Source organism: Bidens hawaiensis, unplaced genomic scaffold, assembly GCF_021521415.1.
Source record: "Bidens hawaiensis isolate Kalapana, Puna unplaced genomic scaffold, B.hawaiensis_p1.1 tig00008086_1, whole genome shotgun sequence".
NCBI lineage: Eukaryota > Viridiplantae > Streptophyta > Magnoliopsida > Asterales > Asteraceae > Bidens > Bidens hawaiensis.
In genome coordinates, this window is record NW_027491572.1 from 411,396 (window position 1) to 431,907 (window position 20,512).

General features: G+C 32.8%; 1 protein-coding gene across 2 annotated transcripts; it reads left to right on the forward strand.

The window, feature by feature from the left end:
• Window positions 1-15,153: 15,153 nt before the first annotated feature.
• Window positions 15,154-19,302, forward strand: LOC143636946 (1-deoxy-D-xylulose 5-phosphate reductoisomerase, chloroplastic-like). Of its 2 annotated transcripts, XM_077104423.1 has the most exons (12): window positions 15,154-15,299; window positions 15,395-15,561; window positions 17,250-17,336; window positions 17,448-17,636; window positions 17,725-17,874; window positions 17,955-18,022; window positions 18,127-18,238; window positions 18,316-18,420; window positions 18,503-18,624; window positions 18,703-18,849; window positions 19,006-19,205; window positions 19,249-19,302. In XM_077104423.1, exons 1-11 carry the CDS (start codon window positions 15,206-15,208, stop codon window positions 19,178-19,180), a joined length of 1,416 nt encoding a protein of 471 aa, XP_076960538.1. In that variant the 5' UTR covers window positions 15,154-15,205; the 3' UTR covers window positions 19,181-19,205; window positions 19,249-19,302. The 2 variants fall into 2 exon arrangements, with proteins under 2 accessions (XP_076960538.1, XP_076960537.1); XM_077104422.1 differs by having other exon boundaries at window positions 19,006-19,300.
• Window positions 19,303-20,512: the final 1,210 nt, after the last annotated feature.

Genomic DNA, 20,512 nt, shown 5'->3' on the forward strand with positions numbered 1-20,512 from the left:
TTTTAAACATAATTGGTGTTGTTAAGTTAAGCTTTTTTGTACCCAATCTCATGTATCGCACGGGTTTATAACCTAGTATTTATATATATTAGATGGTTTTAGTCTTTAACTACTTATATTAGCCATAAAATTAATTTGCATAACATAAACGTGCAAAACATTTGTATTTCGTATATTTATTTTTTACTTATTTTAACAAGTGGAATAATAGAAAATGAATACGTCCACCTACAAATATGGTTTCGGGATATGTTTTACACGTTAATAATGCCAATCTTCATTTTTGTTACTTCAACACAATATTTTTTGAAAACCGGTACGTACCGGCCGGTTGAACTGGTTATACAGGATTTTCATAAGGTGGTCAGTATTTAGAGCCCGATATTTTCGGGTGGTTTGCTAGAACATTATACCACCGGTTTTTTAAGAATTGCCGGTTTAAACCAACAAACCAGTTTTAAATCCAAGAAATTTTTTATATTTTTTGCGGCCCATATTTTTTAAAATGACTTTTAACATAGTGGATAAAATTGAAATGAGTAAACACGGTAAACGAGGATTCGTTAATCAACCAATTTTGTATCATGCACGTCCATTATTGATTTATTTACATATTTTGTAATTGACTAATTTCGAATACAACATAAAAACTTTCTATCTGACCCAGGGGTCGAATCTTTGATGGAGCAAAAATTGGTTAATTTTTTCCAAGTGTGTTGCTTATGTTTTTGGTTATTTTTTTTCCAAGTGTGTTACTTATGTTTATGTATACATGAGAATTGTTATCTATCAACGTTAACTTTGGTGTGGGCCGGATGGTTGTGTTGTTAAGTGAAAACGACCAAATTTGCGTTGAATCACCGCGAGTTGTTTTAGTTCCGGTACCATAATTAGCTTAACGAAAAAGAATGCCAATTTTTGTTTTAGTTTCGATGCCGTAACGAACGTGACAGAGACCGCCCAAATTTGTGAAGACTCATCACCTCAACGCTCGGGATCGACAACACTTGAGTTTTATTAACGCTCGAGTTTCAGTGACTGGCGCACCACATTGATCCACCTTATTTTTTTTATTGTTTTGTTTTATTTTTTGTTTCAGTTCCAATATCATAATGCACGTAACCAAAACTGACGAATTCGCATGGACTTACCACATGCTTTGGTGTTACCACCGTCTGGGTGGTAAAACTCATTTATATATAAAGTATGTTATAATCTTGAAATATAGTAATCAATTATATATCTATGTGACAATATGAATTTGAACATCGAAGCAATAGGTGTTTCAAATTTCTATAGCCTGGCTATCTTTCCTTTTCGTAATAAGTAATAACAAATAGTGAATTACAATTTTCAAATCCCGTTAGTTTCTCACGTTCACATCTGACTTTGGCAGCATTTCTAGAATCCATAGTTTCATACCTCACCTCCACAAATCACCTCTCATCTAGTTCATCTTCTCCCTAACCAGCGCCGACGGATAAAGATTCCCTAATTAGCTCGACCTGATAGAAACCCAACGGGTCTTGAAGTTGGGTATGCCAACGGGTATTTTGTCAAAACCTGATAGAAACCTGAACTCGATGGTTAATTACCCAATAAAAACCCTATGGGTTCGGGACAGGCTTTATGGTTTGGGATTACCTAAACCCATACCCGATTATTAAAGCCCGTTCCAAACCCGACCTATTGCCATCCCTAGAGAAAGGAGGTTTATTGGGAAAAAAATAATAAATAAATAAAACAGTAAGGAATCATGGATTAAACTAACTCTGAGCGGTACCAAAACCGGCTCGTCAAAATTCGAACCTTGATTTATATATTTACCACTTATCACGTAAAACCCACCAATCATATCTTGACACGTCATTTCATCACTTAAACTCATTTCCACCCATTTTTCACACAAGCCATTCATCATTTGATCACTTAGAATCCAAGATTTCTTATTATCTAGATTTAAATCCTTATAATTAAATATGAAACTAAAATACATAATAAAAAAACAAAATAAATTTAATACTAGATATGTTCAAATTTAAAAAACCAAAGGGTTCAACTAGATCGTATCGTAATCTAAGTTGGGTTTCTTCATTCCACAATAAAATAATATCATCCAGAACGGCTATCTCGGTCGAAGGGTCCACCACAATGTCTAGTAGTGTGCAATATGAGATACGCATACACCATACTCTTTATTTTCTCTTATTTCAATTCATTGCATGTGTCGGTCGATTAAATATAGCACATCTACCTTTCAAAACACCAATGGCTCGATCAACATCTTTTCTCGTCGATTCCTGTAACTTCTTGAACATTTTTTCTTTGTCGGAAATTGGATATGCAAAAGATTTTATAAAAACAAACCAAGACGGTTAAATGCCATCAACAAGATAATAATCGCTTCGTATATGTCTAACGTTGACAACAAATGGACACCGCGGTGCGGTTCCATGCATTTTATAATTGAATTTTGGGGATTGATGTAGACCAATGACGTCGTTTTTTGAACAGCGAGCACCAAAGTACGCATGCCAAATCCATAAAACATTCGACACCACCACTTCAAGCATGATAGTTGGTTTTTTATGATTGCATCTCATAAACTGGTCTCGCAAACTTGTCGCACATTCTCCTAACAAAACGTGTACAGTCGACGCTACCGAGCATCTCTAGATGGCTTCATCTAGCTTCATGTGTGAGTGTGGCGTATAAACGTGCAATGTCCTGGTTAGTAGGCGCATTACCGGTTTCAAGTTGGCGAATCATGGATGTGTATTTCGTAGCTGCGTGAAACTCTTTTTGTTCCTCCCGTCTTAACCTAAACTGAAATAACTGCTCTAGTAACAACATGAATTGGTTTTTAACTTTTTATTAAGTGACATGAAATTATTGTTTTACTCCATGATCAGTGTTCTTGTGTAATTATTAAAAGTAAAAACAATAAACAAGCGCTTCATCTAGTGTTTTGGGCTTTACCAAATTTTGGGTTTTAGATTGCTATTTGTTTGATTGTTTCCTTGTTTTTGTTCATATGAAAATGGTTTTCTTAACACACATAATAATGGGCCTGGGCCGGAATCAGGCCCAACGGGCAAGATGGGTCAACAAAAGAATATCCTAGCGAAGAGAAGGGCCACTGTCACATCACATATGTTTGTTAGTGACATGCACAAAAAATGTTTTTTTTTTTTGTTTTCATATGTATGTTTTGACCAACTTTGGTCTTTTTGTTGAGAGTTTTAAACACAACTTAAAACAAATACAAATAAGAACACATATCGGGAAGACAATAAGACGAGTGGTCAGGTGAGAGCGAAAGAGTTCTCAAATGAGCCCTCGGTCTTCTCACAACCAGTTAACCTAGTCGCAGTTAATAATTCTAAGCAACAGTTTCGTTGAGATAATACTATATTTAGATGGTAAGACTTCAATTCGAAAAAATATATTTACTCAACCATATAATGATTTGTTTAGTTTTTCATTTTACTTTTAGAAAAGCATGATTCGGATAATAACAATTAACATAGATAACGTATTTCATCACTCGTAACATCAACCTAGCTTTTATCAATAAACGCTTCTTTAGAAGACTTGGGTTCTATACTTTTATTCAACACATAAATGAAGCACATATTTTCTTTCTCTTTCGAAAGTTTAGAATAGTTCCAAAACTTTCTCCAACTCATAACTTTTCCCTCGAATCACATAATTCTATAATTTTTTTGGTATCTAATTATCTTTCTTTTTTCTTTTCTATTTTATTTAGCAATGTGATCATGAGGATGAAACAAGCAATTAAAAATAGGAGAATAAATCATTAGGAAACAATACCGATCTATAAAAAATGAGAACGTAGAAAACAATATCAACTACAATAATAATATATATAAGCAATGTATTATAATAATAAGGAAAAAATCTAATAATAACAACAAAAGAATCAAAATTAGCAATAAAATAATATCAAATACTTATAACAACATAAGAAAAAACCTTAACAAAATGTAAATCAGCAAATACTTATAACGTCTCACAATCGGAAATCAGCAAATACGAACAAAAAAATTGCAGCAAACACTTATAAAAACAAACCTAATAATAACAGCAAGTTGGTTCTCACTGTTTTCATGTTAAAAATACTTTGTATTTGGTCCTAAAACATAAAAACCAAAACAGCAATATCAAAATTAAACATGACACGAGAAAGACCGAAAGACACAGGGTCAAATAGGGGCAACAATTTGTTACCACGAATATTATAAAAGGAGCCATGGTGGTGCTACTTCACAACTCAATTGTATACTAGGATTTAAGTTGGTCAAAGTGAGGCTTCTTTTAAATAATTATTTATGTGATCAAGTTGACAAAAACGTTTTCCACTTCTTTGTTAACATTTTAGTAGGTACTAGTGAACATAAGCGGCTACGAAATCATAGTGTTTAGTGGGTAAAACATTGGGGAATATTGGATGGGTAGATCGGGAATCATGGTGTTCGCTTTTCCTTAAAAAAATATTGTAAAAGGGTGACGAAGAAATTTGGTGTGTTTGTCCTTTCTTGACTAGCTACTTGCTACTCTAGATTTTGTTTCGCTCTTAATTTATATCGGCCACTAAAAAAAAGATTATAAAAGGTTTATTTATCATACATAAAATTTAGTTAAAGGCATCAAAGTGATATTTTAGTTTGCATTCTAAATTGTTTGTCGAGTTTTTCTTTGTTTTATATCTTTCTAAAGTAATATTCAGAACACTCGTTTTGAATAATTGCAACATAAATATAAGGTTGTGTTCCTTTGACTTGAATGAAAGGTGTTTATATTGCTAGGTGAAGTATAAATGGTCAATTATATAGATTATATATAAAATGATATTATATGGTATCAAGGTGTGTGTATATATATAGGGAGAGGATCAAGAGAAAACTCACTTTTAGAGAGAAAACTTAAAAACTCCTAAAAATTCCTAAAGAATTATTTGTAATTAAAAATAAAAAATATTTTCAAAATTCTGTTTAAGCCATTATTCTTATATGTTCTTATATTTCACTCGAAAAATATAAAAAAAATAAAAATATAAAAAAAACCCCGCTATAATGCATATTCGTATTACTGTGCGATACCGTTGTATTACACATATGTATTACTATGTATTTTTGAGTTTAATAGTGTTTTATTGCATATATTCAATATTTGTGTATTGTATATATATGTAGTAGTGTTGTATTATATGGAAAAAAATAATAATAAAATAAAAGTCGATGTGGTGCACATATGCATTAATGTTGTATTACACATACGTACTAATGTGTATTCGATGTGTGTATTAATCTTATATTGTATATATACAATAGTGTGTATCAAATATGTGCAATAGTGTTGTATTCTATGTAATACAAACGCTTTTGTATATATGCAATGCGTGTATTCGATGTAATACAAACGCTTTTGTATATATACAAACGCTTTTGTATTCGATGTGTTTATTAATCTTATATTACACATGCGCACTATACCGACGAGGTTACCGACAAGTTTTTTTTTTAACCAATAACAACATATAAGAATAATGGAAAAAAAAAGAAACTTCAAAAAAAAATTTAAAAGTTAAAAATAGTTTTTTTAGGAGTTTTTAAGTTTTCTCTTTGAGATGAGTTTTCACTAGAACCCACCCATATATATATATAGGGGTGGATTAAAATAAAAAGAGATAGTTTTCTAGAAAGAGTAAGAATAGATCTAGGCCTTTGGATCTAGGAACTAGTGGTTGAGATTAGTAGTTTTCAAAATACCAAATAGTTTCCTAAATAGGCTCAAATAGTTTCTTAGCTTCAAATTTTGTGCTCTTCTTACCATTCCTAGGAAATTATTTATTTTTATTTGAACCCTACTCTATATATATATATATATATATATATATGGTTAGATTATAATAGGAAGTATAGTTTTTATAAGAAGGATAATAAGTAATCTTGTCCATTGATTTTGAATATGGAGGGTTGAGATTAGTTTAGGGGGAAATCAAGTGTGAAAGAAGGGGGATGGCATAATAACACATTTGTTGACGTTTTCTCTCCACATGCAAGGCACATGTCAAATTCGCCCATCATTTTAAAACGTCAATAACTTTTTTTTTACGACGTTTTTATTGAAAAATAAATTCACCATAACAACGAGTGTCTTTTTATCTTTTATATGAGTACCATATTGGAATATAAAAATTTTAAAAAAATAGTGGGTTTTTTACAAATTGTGTTATACAATAGTATTTTTCATTGTGTTTTTCCATTGTGTTTTTTACATTGTGTCATACAATTATGTTTTTATCATTGTGTTTTTTTTCATAGTGTTTTTTTCCATTGTGTTTTTTACATTGTGTTTTTCATAGTGTTTTCCATTGTGTTTTTTCGGACTTTTCCGGCGAGGTGGTGCGGTGGGTGACGGTTGTGGTGGCGGTGGGCGGTGGAGTGGTGGTGGTTGTAGGAGATGAGTGAAGATGTAATCGGGTTTTATGTAAGTGTGTTTTTGAAATTAATGTAAGTGGATTTTGATATTAAAGTGTGACTGAAATACCCTCATTCCTAGCCTTCTTAATAAAATCAAGCTTCTTATTTGAACCTAACCCAATATGTATATATATATGGGAGATTTCAAATGATAACCCTTTTGAGTTTTAAGAACTCGAAAGAACTCAACGTAACGATTTTTTTTTTCAAAATTTTTTTTACACATGCGTAATATATGTAGGTTACATATACGTAAAACAATTACATAATTTTTTACGCACCGAGTCGACTTTTTACACATGTGTAACGGAAATAAAAGTTTGTGTAATCACTTACATATTTATTCTCTCTCATACTTTGACTTTTTGGTCAGATTTAATTTCAATCACATATTCCAATCCATTTAATTAAATGTGTGGCCAAGAATTGAGTTCTTAAGTTCTTAAAACTCAACATGGTTCTCAAAATATCCCTCCCCTATATATATATATATATATATATATATATATGCTAAGTATAAAATGAAACCCACTTGAGTATGAAAACTCTAGAAACTCATTCTCAAACACATGTTTTTAATTAATGTTTAAATCTTGTGGTCCACAATTAAAATTAATAAAAAATGTAAATATAAATATAACTTTTTTTCTCTTTTGAAAACATATATAAAAAATTAGTAAAAAAATGTTAAAAAATAGCAAAACATTTTTTTTAATGTTTCGGTGTTTTGTATTAAATGTTACAACATATATTACATGTAAAAAAAAAAAACGATGTTACCTAGGGTTTTCGCGAATTTTCACAACTCAAGTGGGATTTCATTTTAACCTTACCCTATATATATATATATATATATATATATATATATATATATATATATATATATATATATATTGTCACACCCCGACTAGCACAATGCGGAAGCGTAAAACGGGAATGTAATAGACACCTCTGGTATCAACACATTGTTTATAAAGAAACATTACAAACTAATTTACATTATATTACATTCTTCGTTCTATCATTGTTTTACAGTCTAGGTGGTACAAACAAAACTAGTTCGTTAACTACACGTTCTTACTACTAACGCCTTTGCTTCTATTCACATAGCATCAACCACACACTTCAGGCAAGTGACAAATCACCCAATCATTCCAATTTAGGTATACCTGAAAAGCAGTTTAAAATGGGTCAACTACTAGAGCTGGTGAGTTTCACGAGTTTCAAGAAAACAGAAATGAGTATTCACAAGTCAACACTTGTAATCATGAAATAAGTATGTATGTATGTAAATGATGTATGTGATGTAATTATGCTAAGCTACAGTGAAGCCTTGACTGTTCGTGCTGCGTGCCTTCATTTCCCACGCTCAATTAACCACTGTGGCCCCTTTCCGCCCACAACATGCCACGGTAGCTATGTCTAACACCACATAGCTGGTTCATAAAAATTTATGGTCATGTGCAAACGGTTTTGGTGTCTCGGCAAACCGTGCCGGCTCCGTTTGGGTTTGTCAAACCAATAGTACTATTCACAAGCCACCGGCTCGACGTTAATCACTGTGATCGTGAGGACTTTCATGTGTTAGCACTTAGATAATTCACATCAGTACATGTTTCAGGTATGTATATGTAATCAAACATGCTTTTCACCCCAAAAGTTTGTAAAACTGTTTAAAAGTGGGGTCATGAAACTCACGGTTTAGTAGATATTCGGTACTGTATCAGCTCGTGGTTTGTTCGGTCCGCTATCAGTAGTTCCTATAATCAATATTATAATAATATTAATATTTTAATATTATTATAATCTCAATATTAAACTGGGCTATATAACTAATCTGGGTGTAGCTGGAACGCCCAGAAAGTGGCAATAGGCTTAGTTTGTGATTTTGTTCAATGTCTAATACTTAGAACTGAACTTGGCTCAGATTTCCGTTTTCCCAGCTGGGCCAAGTTGTTCGTTTACGCATTCAGAAAACAGTTATGGGAAAATAAGCTTGGGTAAATGTATTGGTTAACAAAATGATTAAGTTATAAAGAAAGATCACCTATTAGGGTCCCGGATTAGCCACGGGGCCCGTTTCCGTTTATTCAGTTTGATTTGAGAAGAAACGCGCACAATCCACCCGGATTGTCCAGGTTTCTCATAGAAAAGTTCATTTTTACTTAATTAACCCAAAAATATGATTTTTGATCACTCTTGGTGTTTTGATATTCCCGCAGATTCACTAGTCGTGAACTTGCCGGTTGTTATAAAAACTGAATTTGTTTAATATTCAGATTAGCATAATTAATTAACCGTTAATCATAAAATTATGAAAATTTAACCACTTATCAATTAAAATATGTATATTTTTTATAAAAATATTTCTGGAATTTATTTACTGATTTATTAATTTATAAAAATTCATTTTATCAGCTATATTTCGCCTGAAAATCGTCCGTTTACCCCAAACAATTTTTAAAACTTCCACAAAAATTCCTGAATGCTCAAATCATATCCCAAATCAACCCGTATCAATTTCAAAATGTTAAAAGTTCGTGCGATATTATTTTCAGCCCAAATTCGGCTATAAAAATTCACACGAACGCATATAAAAAAAACATCTTTAAACTTCTCCAAATGATCCCAAAATTCATATGTGTTCAAAGCACATCAAATATGAGTTCCCAGAAAAATTTCATAATTTTTGAAGTATTTTAGCTATTTTTCCCAAATAAACGTCCCAATTTGGTAATAAATTCGCCAAATATTCTCGGATGGTCGAAAAATTACCAAATTTGAACATGGACTCATTGACATGGTCCCTGATGTCCCTGAAAAGTTTCAAGTCCTAAAAATATGCACATCACAACCTTAACCTAAATAGCCCGTAAGCGAGTGTTTTGGCATTACCTTAGCAGGTTTGGCTCGTTTCCGACTTTTTAATCAAGTTTTCAGGTTCTTGTGCTTCTAAGAAAGCTAGGTACAAGTCCTATATCACAAACCAAGCAATTTTTCATCAACATAACAACCCTTAACTTAGGGTTTCGGCTAGTGCACAAAAACGAACTTTCGACCCGTAAAAACGTCGTTTCAATCCTTTAATCCGTGTTTATGGCCAAAAAACTATCAAAACAGGTTCCTTACCGTGTTTATGATCAAAACATATTTATGGGCTATTTTTAGGATTTTTACACGGTTAGGAATGATTTTTAGTAATCAAGACATGTTTTTATGGTATTAAACAAGTTTAAACAAGTTCAAAAGCTACTTATTTAAGCTCCTTACCTTAGGGTTTCTTGAGTTTTTCGCTGGAGAAGAAGTGGTGTCCAGAATTTTCAAGAAATGAGGTTGAAATATGGCTTGAATCTAGTTTATATGTGAAAAGAAAATGAAGGGGGGTGGGGTGGCGGCTGCGGCCGGAACTCTATGGGCCCATTTTGGCCCAAGTTTCTGATTTCTCAAGCCCAAATACGAAAATCCCGGTCCAAATTTAGTTCGGGTTCGGTTTTTTTGCGCGAAAAACTTATCGGGTGCGTTAAACAGCGCGAAAACGAGTGTTTTTTGGCTAGTTTTGTGTAAAATTATAAAAGCATACTATATGTTTGTAAAAATCAAAAATATTTTCACGGATCGCTTAAAACATTTCAAATAAGTGTTTGGTATGTCTTTTTCGGCTTAACGGATGATACAATGCTCGGTTTGTAACTATCTTTCGCGTTTAAATCTATAGCGGTAGTTAAACGAGCATGTTTTCGTTTAACTTGTTTTCTATCAAACTAAGACCATATTTCTAATATTTTAGCTTGTATAGATCGTATATCACTTATAGATGGCCCTCCCGAGATATCTGGGTCATAACCCGACCCGTTCGGTTGATTGTTCGTTTGTTACGCAAAAGGCGTTTATTTGCTTAATCGGTAAATACATACTGAGGTGTACCTTATTTTGGCTCAAATGTCACACACACACACAGATATATATATATATATATATATATATATATATATATATATATATATATATATATATATATATATATATATATATAGAATCAAGAGTTCAAGCCTTGTGATTGACAACTATCTAGTTAGTAATAAAATCAAAGGGTGTGTGTTAACTGTTACAGAAAAAAATAAATAAATTATTCTGATTTGATAATTTTCAAACATGTCACCGGATTACAATGTGTAGTCAAACAAGCTAATATAACTTGTTGATCCCTTTTATACAGATGTACGTGTAATAAGTATTGTTAGTTATATGATATAAATTATCTGTAATGTTATATACTTCGATTAAGCTATGTGTTGTAGGTTAACGTCCACCACCACATCAACACATAAGGGGGCCAAAGACTCAGACTAAGCGGGTTAGCAAGAAAGGGAGATGAGGGGCGACAGTGGTGTCCACCAGTCAGAACCCTCCATATGGAGTTGGCGCCAAGGGGCGCCAACCTACAATGACTAGCCTTAGGGATGTCAAAAGGTTTGGTTTAAGATATGTTTAGTTAATCTCAACCCCATGGTCAATTATAGGGAAAATCAAGTTCTGTACCCCACCAAAAACCGTCGGTTATATAATCAAACATATATACAGTATACAAACTCAAGTTAAAGAGAAGAAAATGTGGGATGTATAATTGGATTAACATGTATATGTTATAAGGTAAATGGAGTTATCACCATATCCCATACATGTCACATACCATGAAAAATTTCAAAAGTAATTTATACATGGTCCATACCCGATTACCTGACCCTATACCCATCTTGGATGTTTCGAGTATTCCCATTGGGTGTGGGTTTTAGTGCCATCCCTAAGTCCAATCTCATATCGGAAGTAGTGTCTAATGTTAGATACTACCGAAACATTTTGTACGCACTTAGTTATGATGAAAGAACTTCACACTTAATCGTGATAAGGTGGGGTAATTACAAGACGGTGAGATATTTAAAAGTCATAACTCAACAACAAAGACAAATATACAAGCTCTTTATGTATAAAACAAACAATATTGGTTGATATAAACACATAACACAAAAGAAATACGTTTATAAATAATTGGTATTGTGGACATGACCGTTCACTTAACCTTGATATATAATATGACAAAACAAATAACATGCTATACTAGTTTTTACAGGATTAAAAATTTATTACTCATGACGTGGCCTAAATTTAAGAAAGCAGTGTCATATAAACAATAAGGCCGTTCCAGTAAGTTAGCTAAACGTTGTTTTACTCAAAACTTGCGTTGTTTACGAATTTTCTTATAATCATCTATGGTGGCTTTCTCCTGAGAATAAAATGAAGATGATCGGACAGGACAGTGACCCGTTAATGATTCAAATGATAAAAAAAAATAGTTGATTTTCATTTACAAGTTAATAATTCACAAAAGTTATTTGTAACATTAATTTAGTTTCAAGAAAAAAACACAATTATATAATGTGATACAAATATATATATATATTTTATTTATGAGTAGATCTTCACGTTACATTACTTTTATGTTAACCATTGTGTTTCTTTCAAAATTGTATTTTATATATTAACATAACTAGGATAGTGCCTATGTTACACACGGGTAAAACATATTTAAAATATAATATATGTGTATATTATAAATTTAGTAAAATGCAAATGTCATATTTATATAAAAAGGATACCTTTACATAAATTATGAGACATTAAATTGTTAGTTTAATTCAAATACAAAACCATACAAAATACTAATAAAGATAAATAAAAAGTTAAAACATCTCTATAACTTATAACATGAGAACAAAAAACATATATTAATTGAAAGTTAATTGTCTAATTAAATCAAAATCCAAAATGTCATGCCTCATACACAATAACTGAAATATAACAAAAATAAACATTAGGTAAATTTCAACACAGATATATTAGAAAAAAAATAAGCAATTAGTAATAAGGAAATTAATTAATGAAAAGAAAAACTTTACATAGACATAATTGAAGATCCCGTGTTTCACACTGGTGGAAATTATAATAAAAATAAAAATTATTATATGTAATACGTAAATTCAGTTATTTCATATAATAATATTTATTTACGAATTCTATTTTATATTCATTTAAATCAAATTATAACTTAAAGTTTTGTTATTGATTTTAGAATGGTAATTAAATGAAAAATAATGGATATATGATTTTATGCATTTAATGAATTGTTATACATTTTAATGAATGTTAATTAGGTGGAAAATGTAATTAAAAGAATTGATTATGTGGAATCCAATGTAAACACTCTATAATGATACCATGTGAAAAAATCATTTTGCTTTAATAGTATAATTAGATTAAATCAGATGTATATTCCAAATCCAAATGCCGTTAATAATGCGCCAAAATTGGAACGTGAAGGTATCTTCTGAAATACGTTCAGATATATGCTCCTAATATTCCCCTTACCCAAACATTTATTTTGTTCTTATAAAAATACTTAATTATTTCCCAATCTTACATTTCCAAATGATTTGTTATTAAATTGATAACTATTTTTTATTTCCGAGAAAGTATTTTTAAAAAATAACAATTGTGTCCACTACTTATAAATTATGCATTGCTATTCAATAGAAGTGACCTTGTTCAACCTTTTGATCATTTATCATAAAATGAAACCTACTCAAATTATATAAAAATACGCTTCAAATAGACTAGAAAAAAATGAGCAAGGTAAAAATATTTGAAAAAGACGGGGCATGTTTTATTCAGGCTTCCAAATTACTAGGTGTAGTATTTTAAATATTGGTAGACAACAAGGTTTGGAACATAGGTAACTTTAAGACTGTTATTGTTTAGTTAGTTAAAACGTCACGTCAATGTTACATAGATAATTGAGTTTAACTAACCCATCATTTAACAATGGTGTTCCAAACTTCTATTATGTTCTAAACAATATTTTTAGATTGATTTTTTATAACTAATAAAACACTTAACTTCTCGTATAAAACAATTTAAACCTATAATTTTGATATAAAAAAATAAAATATAATTTTGATGCTACAAGATAAGTTTTATACAACTATCAAAAATGCATTTTTCTTTGAAATGGGCTTCTTTTTATTAAAAGTCAATTGTGTGTTTAACGTGGAGATCCCATAAATTTGAAGAGCATACAAAAATGACTTTGTCGTATTATAGATTATTATTGTTTTTATTTCCTTAATTAATATGGAGATCCCATCAGCAGTCCTTGTTTCCGGTCGCCACACGTCTTGTCGATTCCGGTGAACTTTCATTTCAACCCTTGTATGTCTTGATCCATTCCAATTGCCCCCTCTAGTTTTGGATTTCACACTTGGTTGACTTGTGTTTCACTATGCTTGCATAGCTTCTTAAAACTTTTGAAGAAAGTTGATAATATATGCTATTGTACGTATATACTATATAATACAAATATATTTAAATAAAATTTATATAATAATGAATTAAAACAATAAACGAGTCAACCCTGGGCAAAGATCAATTGTAAAACTACTAACGAGTTTTTTACATAGGGTTTTGAGAAAAGACGCAATAGCTTTTATTAAACAAACATAATTTGATTGTAGTTGAACGTAGAGTTGGCTTAATTTGTTTACGCCCCCAACTTTCAGGAAGTAACATAAGAGAAACCCAATTCTATAGCGTTATACTTTTGAAGTCTTTATTTTTAAATGCTATTTAATTGTAGCTATTACTAGTCAAAGTGTCCATTTTTAACCCCCCAATGCCTATAAAAATTAAGTCTTCTCTTAGCTAGACAAATTACTCAAAGCAAGCATAGTTTAAAAGTCTTGTAGTATATATGTTTTATAAATAAAAATTCACAAATATCATGGTTTTCTATCTAATAATTATGATATAAAAAAATAATATTGTTTTTTAAATTCTGTTTTTATAAAAGCAGTCCTTGTTTACTAACATTCTTGAAAGTAAATATGCCGACAAATCTATTAGCACTCATCATCACCTGTGACTACCCACCATCACCATGGCTTGTAATTATAATCTCCTCCCATCACCACCGCACCTCCTTAGCTTTATGTATCTCTCTTTAGATCTTTAGCAGCAACACTTTATATATAAGATTTCTTTTTCAATGACTCTATCAATAGCTCTGCTATAAGTGAGACTTATGCATGATACATTTGTCAATATTGTATTTTCTCTCTTAATGTGTTTATAAATTTAAGTTTTAACTGCTTTAATTCACAAGAAAAAGTGTTTCATATCACAATAAGACCATGTGTATGTAGTAGTAACTATGTATATATGGGCATTTTCCGACACGTGGTGTCTCAGTTAGTAATAGAGAGTTTTGCAAAAACCGCTGTCGTGTACCCAACGAACCTCGCCCAAAATGAGCCAGGGGCGGTGTGTCCGAAGTTTTGACCCGTTTTCGACCTCCATAACGTGGCCACTACGGGTGGTCTAACACACAATTGATGCACATTTTGAAAAAGAGGCAAATCGTAAAACAAAGCCCAACCTCAAGGGCTAATAAATGTAACATTAACCCCTTGATAACATCCTCACCACTCAACACACACCAAGTCCACCGCCAATCACCATTCCATTCCATTCTCTTCAAACAGTTATTACACCCTTTTCCACAACTAAATAAACTATCACCTTTTGGGCTGCATTTAAATCAAGATTTTCTTCAACTTTATAATAACAATCTATCAAATTATCAATAAAAGATGATATCTTTGAACACCCTTTACCCAGCAGAAACCAGGGTCACCACTTTCTTGGACACCACCAAATCCAATACCCACATTCCCAAGGCTCAAGGTTTTGCCATCTGTGTCTTTTACACTAAAAATCCAAACTTTGTGATAATCTGTTGATGGGTATGATTCATTTGTGTGTTTTGGGTGTTTTGCCAGGTGGGTTTTCTATAAAGACTAAGTTAGCATTCAGAAATGGAATCAAGTGTTCGGTGGCTCCGCCGCCGGCGTGGCCAGGAAAGGCGGTTGTTCAGCCGGGAACCAAGAACTGGGATGGGCCTAAGCCTATTTCGATAATTGGATCCACTGGTTCCATTGGGACTCAGGTAAACGAGCTGAGCTATTCAAGAGTTATTGAGCTCGGATCAATAAAAGCTAGAAATGAGTTGAGCTTTTTTCGAGCCCGAGCCTTGTATGGGAAGCTCGTTTTTGGACTTGTAAACATTAATTTCACACTGCATAGTCAAGCTTAGGCTTGTTTAAGGTTTTACTCAAAATATATAAAAATATTTAAAAACGTATATAAAATTAATTTATAAAACAAGCGGAGCCTGAGCTTTAAGAAACAACTCATGAGCTGAGCTCGAGTTCTCGTTTAAGTTAAAACGAGTTTTTCGAGCTCAAGCTGAACGAGCCGAGTCTCGCGAGCTACTCAAACTCGGATCGATAAAAGCTTCAAATGAGCCGAGCGTTTTTGAACTCGATCCCGGAATTGCTTAGGCTTGTCGAGCCTCGTGTAGTTTTAAGTTTGGCCTGTTTTGGACTTGTTGATATTAATTCAACACTGCACATACGAGCTCGACCTGGGCTTAGCTCGAATAATGTTTTTCTCAAAATATATAAAGATAAATTAAAAACATATATAAAATTATTTAATAAAATGAGCTAAGCCCGAGCTTCAAAAAACAATTCAGGAGTCAGAGTTCGAGTGCTTGTAAGTCAAAACGAGCCGGGCTTGGCTCGTTTACACCCTAGGTAAATTTCGAATTCTTTAGCTTATGCAATTCTGTTATTAGAATCGTTGATAAAAGCTCGAAATGAGCCGAATTTTTTTGAGCTCGAGCCGAGCTGATCGTGAGCTACTCGAGCTCGGATCGATAAAAGCTTGAAATGAACCGAGCTTTTTCGAGCTCGAGCCTTGTATGGGAAGCTCGTTTAGGCTAGTTTTACCTATTTTGGACTTGTAGATATTAATTTCACACTGCACAGCCAAGCTTAGGCTCGTTTAAGGTTTTTCTCAAAATATATAAACATAGTTTAAAGGAAAATTGGATTTTAATAATCCCAACTTTCTGTTATTGGCCGATAATAATCCCAACTTTGTTTATTCCCACCGGTTGTCCCAAATTTAAAAAAGTTGGCTCTCAATGGTCCCCCGTTAAAAAAAAACCTAACGGCGTTAAGTTTTTTCCGAATTTCAAACTGATTTTTTAGGGCTTTTGATCGGAAGAATGATACGAGTCGATTGATGTAAAACTTAGCTCGAAACGATACTCCAAACAACTTAATTTTTGTTAATTTTAAATTAAAACAACCGATTTGAAGCACTAATCAAGCCATTTGAAGCATCGTTTTGAGCTAAGTTTGTACTCGTATCCTCCTTCCGATCAAAAGCCCTAAAAAATCAGTTTGAAATTCGGAAAAAACTTAACGCTGTTAGGTTTTTTTTAACGGGGGACCATTGAGAGCCAACTTTTTTAAATTTGGGACCACTGGTGGGAATAAACAAAGTTGGGATTATTATCGGCCAATAACAGAAAGTTGGGATTATTAAAATCCAATTTTCCTAATTTAAAACGTATATAAAATTAATTTATAAAACAAGTCAAGCCCGAGCTTCATAAAACAACTCCCGAGCCGAGCTTGAGTGCTCGTAAGTCAAAACGAGCCGAGCTTGGGCCCAGTCAAGCTCGGGTTTGGCTCGTTTACACCCCTAGGTAAGTTTCGAATTCTTCTGATTCTGTAATTCTGTTATTAGAATCGTTTAATTATTTGATTTTTTATTCGTGTGTAGACACTGGACGTTGTTGCCGAGAATCGAGATAAATTCAAAGTTGTAGCACTTGCTGCGGGCTCAAATGTCACACTTCTTGCTGATCAGGTGACTAATATGTAACAAAATAGATTTTGATTATGTGATGATTTGGGGGTTATTTTGCATGTAAATATTTGAATTATTAGTTGATTAATAATGTGTTAACCATTTTTGCAGATCAAGGCATTCAAACCACAGTTAGTTTCTATCAAGAACGAGTCGTTGATTGGTGAACTCAAAGAAGCTTTGGCTGGTGCAGATTACATGCCTGAAATCATTCCTGGTGATGAAGGTGTCGTTGAGGTTGCCCGCCACCCAGACTGTGTTACGGTTGTCACAGGAATAGTTGGTTGTGCTGGTTTAAAGGTATATCATTAAACACTTAATAACATATTATGATATTATCTAATCTTTAAAAATGATGTTTAATATCTGTAATGTTTATGTTTATTAGCCTACAGTTGCTGCTATCGAAGCAGGGAAAAACATTGCACTAGCAAATAAAGAAACCTTAATCGCTGGCGGTCCTTTTGTTCTTCCTCTTGCACATAAGCATAATGTCAGGATTGTTCCTGCGGATTCTGAACATTCTGCTATATTTCAGGTAAAAACCGAAAGAAACTTAATATCCAAACATTGTTCTTATTGTTACATGATTTATATAAGTGTTCTGTTTTAATTTAGTGCATACAAGGCTTCCCTGAAGGTGCGCTAAGGCGTATTATCTTAACCGCATCCGGAGGTGCTTTCAGGTTAATAAATTACTAGTTTTGTGTTTTAGTGTCTAAATATTGGATTATATGTTTTATACTGATGTTAATTATTTTTTTTTATTTTTTTTTTTTTTTGGTGTTAGGGACTGGCCCGTTGAAAAACTAAAAGACGTTAAAGTAGCCGACGCGTTAAAGCATCCAAACTGGAGCATGGGGAAGAAGATCACTGTGGATTCAGCTACACTTTTCAACAAGGTAATCCTGCTTCCTCTTTTTCTTTTTTTAATTAAAACCGTTATTTAACAGTATTATGAAACGGGCTCGTTTTGCAGGGCCTAGAAGTTATTGAAGCCCATTATCTTTACGGGTCGGATTACGACAATATTGATATCGTTATTCACCCTCAATCTATCATACATTCCATGGTTGAGACACAGGTGAAAACTGATTACTGATCTACCTTTGTTGACTAGTCAACATTTTTGATGAACCATGCTGACCTTTTTTGTTGACTTTCAGGATTCATCTGTTCTAGCTCAATTAGGATGGCCCGATATGCGTTTGCCAATTTTGTATACGTTATCATGGCCCGATAGAGTGGCGTGTTCTGAGATCACATGGCCCCGTCTTGATCTCTGCAAGTATGTAACACATTTAGATGGATGTTTACATGTATATTTTTTAAATTACATTTAAATTTTTTATTTTAAACTATACAGGCTGGGATCATTGACATTTAAAGCTCCAGACAATGTGAAATACCCGTCGATGGATTTGGCTTACTCTGCTGGTCGAGCTGGCGGCACGATGACTGGAGTTCTTAGTGCCGCTAACGAGAAAGCGGTTGAAATGTTCATTGATGAAAAGTAAGTCACGTCTAAAGAAATAATAAGGGATACAAAATTGCATACAATTTATCATTGGGCCTAACAATGGGCTTTAGAAGCCCGGCCCAACGATGTTGTGCGCTTTTTGGTTGAACATAAGTGGTGTAACTAATATGATGGTTTGTTGTTGTTTAGGATTAGCTACTTGGACATATTTAAGGTTGTGGAACTAACATGCGAGAAGCATCAAGACGAACTGGTGACGGCGCCTTCTCTTGAGGAAATCATACATTATGATTTGTGGGCCCGGGAGTATGCAGCCAGCCTGAAGCCGTCGGTGTCGGGCGGTGTAACTCCGGCACTCGTATGAAAAGGAAGAGCTTATTGGGATGAAAGTGTTAGTTGAGTGTTGGTTTAGATTAGAAGTATGTGATTAAGTGATGGTTGAATAAGTGCATTTTTGCATGTATGGAAGAGTATTTGAAACTGAAATCGGAATGAAATTCAGGAAATTGTTTGATTAATCTTGAATTGTAAACAAATGGTTGTGTGAAACATGTGTTTCCGCTCTCTAGATGATCGTATGCGTATCAAATTAAGTCACAACGATAGAGGGTATAGCGTATCCATATCAAATTAAGTCAAAACAATAGAGGGTATAACAAGTACACGAGGAGCGCATTTAGCCAATTTATCATATACACATGTACCTTATAACATTATTATAGAAATTTGCGTATACCTTACAACGACTAATATTAGTCACAAATTTCTTCTTTTATAATACACGGTCACCATATAAGTTGTTTAAATAATCGGTCCAAATAACTTATCAACGACTAATATTAGTCACAAGGTTAAACCGCCATGCACTCTAGCGTCGTGTATTTGTGTAATGTCGTAATTTGTAATGGCATGTTCATCCAGTCACTCAATGTGGCATTTGTAGCATTTAAATACATATAAGATAAAATTGCATTTTAAAGCAACATTGACAATCCGAAAAATTCAAAACGGACATAAAATTTTTTTGTATAAAATGACATTTTGTAAGGCATTAATGTATTGAGTTAATGTTAGATTGTTAGCTACCGAAACAGAAAACAATAATTGAAGGCTTCAACTCTTTGAAGACTCTCAACACTCACATTTTATAACAAACTGTATTAGGTGGTTGCTAAATAATTTTGATTTTCCAAATATATAAACTACAAATGACAATAAAGCCTCATACCACTTTAAAATACACCATTAATCATGAATAAGATTGGTATCTTAGCCGTATTGAATATCAATAAAACTGAATACTGAGTATTTTACCGGATTTGTCGGTACGAGTACAAGTATTGGTACGGTACCCGATTTAGAATCACCTTACTTTGTTTTTTTCAAATCTCTAATGATCTTGGTACCGATGCCGGTACGAGTAACAAATTAGCTGAATCGGTCCAAAAACCGGTATGTGACAGGTACCAAACTAGCTAATTAGTACTAGTAGCGGTACTGATATTCAATAAACCATAATACCAAAACTGTAATACGGCAATCAAAGCATAATACCAAAACCAGATATAAAACCGATAAACCATAATAACAAATGCATTCGTAACAAAGTATCATAATAAAACATACAAAAAACCTAAAAACCTTATCAAAATGATTAAACAAAATAAATCAAACTAAAGAAAGTTATATTCGTTTA

What these genes read in the sequence shown, in the direction of transcription:
- LOC143636946 (XM_077104423.1), top strand. Translation starts at nt 15,206, where the DNA reads ATGATATCTTTGAACACCCTTTACCCAGCAGAAACCAGGGTCACCACT. An exon ending in CTGGTTCCATTGGGACTCAG is followed by an intron (nt 15,562 to 17,249) that starts GTAAACGAGCTG and finishes ATTCGTGTGTAG; the next exon opens with ACACTGGACGTTGTTGCCGA. An exon ending in TTGGTTGTGCTGGTTTAAAG is followed by an intron (nt 17,637 to 17,724) that starts GTATATCATTAA and finishes TATGTTTATTAG; the next exon opens with CCTACAGTTGCTGCTATCGA.